The 6775-nt window shown below is 52.5% G+C and overlaps 1 protein-coding gene across 1 annotated transcript; it reads right to left on the minus strand.

Moving 5' to 3' along the window:
• Positions 1 to 1858: 1858 nt before the first annotated feature.
• LOC122370924 (betaine--homocysteine S-methyltransferase 1-like) lies at positions 1859 to 6325 on the minus strand (the record flags this gene model as incomplete). The annotated part of the gene is made up of 9 exons (XM_043346870.1): positions 6256 to 6325; positions 5645 to 5699; positions 4919 to 5048; positions 4543 to 4678; positions 3871 to 4033; positions 3484 to 3643; positions 2844 to 3011; positions 2316 to 2430; positions 1859 to 1972 (listed from the first exon to the last, which is right to left on the minus strand). Coding segments are annotated over exons 2-9 (1019 nt in total), but the record flags the coding sequence as incomplete, so codon positions are not given.
• Between the last annotated feature and the right edge of the window lie 450 nt (positions 6326 to 6775).

The raw sequence follows: 6775 nt of genomic DNA on the forward strand, positions 1-6775 counted from the left end.
TTTATGACTGGCGAGTGACAGCGCCAGCCTCCTGTAACTGACACAGACCAGACACGACCCAGCCGCGGCGTTTGTTTGTGGTGGGCGGGTGTGTGACCTCCGCCCCCCCCCCCTCCTCCCCCAGGCAGGGTCGTTCGCTGGTGATCTGAGAGCTAAGCTGCGAGCCGTACGACAGGGCGACTCTGCGCGCCCGGCCGGCGGCCGGCGGCGGCGGCGACGCTGACCGCTGCTTCAGCTCGTCTTTCAGTGAGGTCGGTCCGTGCCCGGCACCCCATACCGGCACAGGCGGCACACGACCGCTGCACACCATTGGGCCACAGCATCTGTGGCTAATTCATGTACATTCACGCTAGTGTTATTTCGGAGATGTCAAATAAAAAGTGATAACGATCAACACACGTTTGACAATGTTATCATTGCTTCACTTGCTAGTTTGAAGGGATGACTCGACAAAAAATTAGTTTAGTCTGTCCTCGTAGTATTATGGCCCCACCCCTTTCGGTAAACACTACTGTTTATTGCTCTTCACAACACCAGAATATCCCATTTCCGAAGGCTTCCGTGTTTGTTTTTCTCCAGAAATTGTAATCTGGCATGCTGCTACGTGTCAGAACCAGTAGACCGCCAACATAGCTGATGCTCAAAGCATATACTCTGGTGTCAAATGACAAGGGTGGGCCCAAAGCCACCGAGCGTTGAGAAACAACAACGTGCGTCTGGATACCGTCAAGCGTGTGATCCCACGATGTGGAGTGCACGCTGGACGCTTGGAGTACGTACGCTAGGCTGTCACGCAGGAACTCTAATTCATGGGAACTCAGGCTGATGGCCACGAATGTACCGATTGTCGGCAGTATCCTGTGATTTAACAGTTAGTGATCATGCTTCTCACTTAGAAAGTGGAGTGGGCTGCGGCATTAGAAAATAGCGTCCCAACGTACGACTACGTTGGGAGATTGAATATGCGCCTCCAAACATGGGACTATGGGGAGCGGCTTGCTCGGATAGTCAACGGGAAAATATGGCTGTTGAAAAAGGTGACACAGATAGCTGGTAAGCTTGGTTCAGTGCGAAAGCTGCAAAAGGCGTTGCATTTTAATCATTTTATTCATGAAGGAGACCTTTCTTGAACAGGAGTACTCTTATCACTACACTATACCCAGCATCATGGGGAGTACAAGAGTCCCATAGGAACGTTTAATGATTAGGTACCCGTGAATATGGCAAAGGACTCTCTGACGACCGCCAGCTAATATTCAGAGCCTTTGGAGTGCTGCTTCTGTATGCCCAGCCGGCCATGAACTCAGCAACTGCTGTATCGGCCATAAACTCAGCAGCCGCAGGGGTCGGCCCAGCCGGGCATAAACTCAGCAGTTGCTATCAGCTCAGCCGGCCATGAACTCAGCAGCAGTGCTGCTGCTGTGCGCGCAGTCGTTCATAAACTCAGGAGCCTTTGTGCGCCTAGCCGGCCATGAATTCAGCAGCCGCAGCAGTCGGCCCAACCGGCCATAAACTCAGCAGCTGGCTTGGGCTCCACCGCCGTGGGACAGACGTTCATATATTCCTTCGTAGATCTGAAAAACAGGGATATCGTTGTAAAGATATAAATTCAGCCATCTTTATCTGTGATGACTGATGACATTATCACAGACCACAGTGCCTACTATGTTGTGTGGCAAATGCTCGCGCAAACGTTTTGTTGTAAGTTCATAGCGTGCAAACTTTGGCTGATTTAAGTCGTGATGAAGTTGTTCTTAATGTTACGTATCTGGACAGAATCGGATGGCATCAACTGTAACTCCCCGTCAACTAATTGTGCTGGAATCGCTGTGGGACGACCGTCTCCCTGTGGACGGACCTCTTTGCCACCTCCGGGTCGTCGTTATTGGCGAGCTCCGGGGCCCAGCCGCCGCTGTGCGAGGCCAGAGGCGCGACACCGCCGGCTTCCTCCTGCAGTTCCTCGGCCATCGCCCTGAAACGGGGCCCAGCTAGCTGAGCACGAGCTCAAACAGGGCCACATTACTGAATACAGTGATCCCAAACTGGGCCGCATAGCCGAGCACAGCGTGCCCAAACGGGACCGAAGCTCAAATTACTGAATACAGCGAGCCCAAGCAGGGCCGCACAGCTGTTTGCTGAAAAAACCCCATACCCGAGGGCAACACATACCTGCTCAGGCTGGATTAACAATCTACATAGGAGAACACAACAAAGCCTTGCTCAAACCGTAAAAGTTTCACTCAGACTCGTGCGCCCACGTTCTGGCGCCGCTTTGATGCTCCTGTGGATGCTCGCGGTCAGTGCTCTGGTAATACCTGATGTGGTAAACGGTACTGTAGCAGCAGCCGCCGATGTAGCGCACGCCTTCCTTGTAGGCCTCGCGAGCGAAGGCCCTCGCCTCGAGCCGGTTCATGACGTGCGGCTCCATGGCTGCCGGACCGCGGGGGGTGGGCGGAAAGAGATCACAATAAACGGGGTCGTGTTGTGGCCTTTTGAGATAGGCTCGCTCCCGCAGGTGTCATTTGAGATAAGTAGAGGAGACTGGGGCAAAGCCCGAAAGCCCCAATAAACCATGTCAAGAGCGTAGAGACCGAAGCGAAGTGGCCACCCCGCGTTTTAGCCCGCCATACTAGCGTCAGCTCCAGCTTATGGTTGCCGATAACAGTTATCTTTGCGGCCGTTCGAATGAGTCATACCGGGGTTTCCAGCCCGTCGTCATTATTCCGTGACAAATGGATAGGCATTTTGCCCAGGTTATTCATCTTATTTTCCCAATATTCTTACGCTTTTTGAATGGTGGACCGTATCTTCGCGCCAGTTGGCGTGGGGGCGGGCGTTCTCACCGAGGGGCCAGCCGGGCAGGTGGTGTGCCTCCGTCCCGTCGTCGGGTGTCTTCAGACCGTTAGGCTGAACGATCAGCGGGCGGCTCAGGCCGGCCGATTCCAGAGCGAGCCGCATGCGCCGAATCGTGGCCAGAGCGTTACGTGGACCCACCGCGCAGTTCATACCAACTGTCCATGGAAGATGGTAAATACGTAGACATAACCGAAATCACGAGCTGCCAGCAAGCCTCAGACCGATATCGAGTATCTGATACCGGGCATAAACACCGTGCTACTACAGGTGATAGGGACAAGCTGAAAAGAAAAATGCGTATCAATGATAATGTTGTCAGTTATCTGGTTTCCAACTACCAGCTATCCGTGTATCCGCACGTCTGGCGACAATACGACACAATAACATGGTTTCCAACTACCAGCTATCCGTGTATCCGCACGTCTGGCGACAATACGACACAATAACAAAGAGGTTCGACTCAGTAGTTTGTCAGTGAGGTTGAGCATGCAGCAGGTAAAATTAAAGGTCAGCTCAAGGGCTCCTGATCGGCTACTAGTTCTATTGCTGCCTCATCAGACCTCCGCGCGTCACGCGGCAGCTGGTGAGACCCTCCGTCCTGGGATCGCGGGTCGGCGGGAGGCTCACCGACGTCGGCGCCTGCGCTGGCCATCCTCAGCGCGCACTGTTCGGGCGACACGCCGTTGCGGTCGCCGCGCGTGCCGATCGTCATACAGGCGACCACCGGCAGGCCGGTGCTGCGGCCGGCCGCAATCGCCAGCTCCATTTCACGGATGTCAAACAGCCACTGGGCGGCACACGAGGGGCGCGTCCCGGTGTGTCATACATCCGTGGCGGCGGTCTGACCTACGGTCAGTGGGCTATGGACGGTTCTACTGCATAGGTATAGTTCTCTGTACAACGGCATATGCCAAGTTTTTATCAATCACATCTAGGTATAAACAAAAATACCCTCCACATTAATAGGTACTGCTTGATGGGAAGAAAACAAAACGAAAATACTGCGGTACTCACCTCACAAACGATGAAGTCCACGCCTTCTTCCATGATGGGTTTCAGCTGTTGTTTGTAGTCGGCAATGACGTCATCGTCCGAGGCGCCGCTCTCGAACACGGGTGTGGCTGTCAGGGAGGCCGAGATGAGCTGGTCGCCCTCCTCCGCCACCTCCCGAGCCAGCCTGCCGACGGCCGACTGACCTCAGACTGATAGACTGATCTCGGACAGACGTAGGTACTGATGTCAGACAGACGAACTGATCTAAGGCAGACGGACTGACTGATGTCAGACTGATAGACTGATCTCAGACAGACGGACTGATCTCAGACTAATAGACTGCTGATGTCGGACAGACGGACTGATCTCAGACAGACGGACTGATGTTAAACTGATAGACTGATGTCAGACAGACGAACTGAGGTCGGACAGACGGACTGACATCATACAGACGAACTGCCGGCGGCGAACTGATCTCACAGACGGACTTCCGACGGCGGACTGGTGTCAGACAGACGCACTGGACTCAGGCAGACAAAACAGACAGACCAGACAGGCCAACAGACAGATGAGGATGCGATCCGATGCCTTTTGCGTGGGGGGAGATTCAACGTGAGTAGCATCTGATAGGTATCTCCATCCCGGATCTGGCAATGAAGGAATATACACAGGTACACATGCAGCTGTAGGTACCTGCACGCCGCGCGGTTGATCTCCTCCACGGTGCAGTCGAGGCCGCGCTCTTTCATCTTCTGGTCGTTGGAGTAGAAGTTGAGCGCCTGAAGCACGCCGGCGCCTGCCCTGGCAAACTCCCGGTGCAGCTCTCGCACTGCGACCCAGTACAGTGTTAGTGGTAGTGGTAGTCATACCGAGTAATCAAGTAACTTACAGTGTTAACGGTAGTCACACAGAGTAACCGAGTGGCGAGTAGTGTCCGCGGCGCTCACACCGAGTAACCAAGTACCTTTCAGTGTTAACGGTAGTCACACCGAATAACCCAGTACAGACAGCGGCAGTCGCCGGATTGTTGCCTAACGGACGGGGCCAGGTCACCGTGCAGTGGACCCACCTGCTGACGGGTGCTGGACACACACCTCGGGCGTCCATATGCCGGTAATCGCGTATCCTCGTCTGCACATTTCCGACATCATGCCTCCGTCGCCGATCACCACGCCATCCTGAAGACGCTCCAGAAGACCCTGATCGACGACGGTTTAAAAAGTGTAAAAAAAGTTCTGCCGCAAGCGTTGTCTCATTAACCCGCGCGCATGACAGGGATATTTTCCAAACACGGTTGACTGGGGAGAGGAGGGGGGAGGGCTCTACAGAACCCCTTTCTATGCTTATCTCAGGCAGCTTTTGCCAAATTGTCAGGGAACTCTTGTGTCAGGGAAAACTGTTGTGCCGATTGTCAGAATTTCTAAATCTACGGTGTAACATAACCCTTGAAAATTGTCTGACGAAACCTAATTTTATTGATCTCGAGGTCACCGGTGCCGTCACGGTCAAAGCAAAAATTATCAAAATTTCGGCTTTTTCACAGTTTGAGCTCTGGACGCCTGCAGTGCTTACCAGTCTCATCAAGCTCATTTTTGGTTTACACATTCCTAAATATAGGTATGCCTAAAATGCCCTGGGGGTACCAAACTTGTACTTCGAATTTTTCAGATCAAGGCTAAGTCAGCCTAGGTCACATAAACTTTATATCATGCATGGGTCACGTGACACATGTTTTATGGTCCATTTCGGCCATAAAACAATGACCCCAATAGGATGCGAATTAAAACATACTTACCTTTTTGGCGTTTGACGTTGAGCTCCCGGGCATCCTGCACCTTCTTGAAGAACACCTGGAAATTGGAATACCTAGTGGTAATGTAGTAAAAATTGAAAATAGTATTGGGTTTGATTGGATATTTTTTCTGATGTCAAATGATTAAAACTGATATAAATTTATTTCTATTAAAAAAGTTGATGACTAGAGGGACCTCACTTGATGAAATACACTAGCGAATTTAGACTCTCAGCCAGCCAGCACGCAAGGGGCGAAATTGGCGATAGTACGGAGACCTCGTGCCTCACCTTGCCAGTGACGGGCCCCCTGAGCGAAAAATAATCGCTTAAGTTTGAAAGAAGTTACTCGTTTAGTCCTAACGATTGTTTTTGACACCTTACTACCTTTTTTATAAATTATCGGGTGTGGCCGAAAACGTCCCTTCCCGCATCATGGCGAAGGTGACAGAGACTTCCACCCGGGCGGGAGCGGTGAGTAAGGAGGCATGCTCAGCAGCATGCGCATGTACCTCTAACCGCCCACTAAGGAAGATGTCAATATGGACTTAGGATAGGTAGGTGCTGCCGTGAAGTGATAGGTGAAAATGATTTTTACCCGCAGGCTTCACCCACCTTCCTTGCAGCGAAGCTGTCGACGTCGTGTGCCAGTGCTGTCTATGAGTCGGCCGTCGCGTTGTGCCTTCTGGGCTCATGGTCTCTCGCCCGTTCCGGACCACTGATCGGACACCCCGTGCGCATGCGCCTCACAAACGGCGGCCAGTTATAAATATACAACTCGGGTCTGAGGCCCCAGGCTATAGCGGCGATATTGCCAGGACGCTGCAGCCTGTTGTTTACAGTGATCTCTATTCTCTAGTCCATTATCCCGCACCGTGCTGAGCTGTACGACCCCCCCCCCCGTTATTTCGCAAGCGCCGCCGGTTTAACCTTCACCCCAGTGGGGGGGGGGGGTCATATGTTACCACCCTGTCGCGTTTTTTGTGTGTGAATAAAAAACGCGCCGCGCCGCTTGGAGTAGCTTTTTGTACAGTCCACAGCAGAAGTAATGTGGGGTTTCAGTCATGGGTATGTTCTGCTTCTGAAGCTTATGAACGATTAACCAGACTACAATGAAACTTTGAATGTAGCTTAT

The sequence above is a fragment of the Amphibalanus amphitrite genome, unplaced genomic scaffold, assembly GCF_019059575.1.
Source record: "Amphibalanus amphitrite isolate SeventyFive unplaced genomic scaffold, NRLGWU_Aamphi_draft 001185F_arrow, whole genome shotgun sequence".
NCBI classification, from domain to species: domain Eukaryota; kingdom Metazoa; phylum Arthropoda; class Thecostraca; order Balanomorpha; family Balanidae; genus Amphibalanus; species Amphibalanus amphitrite.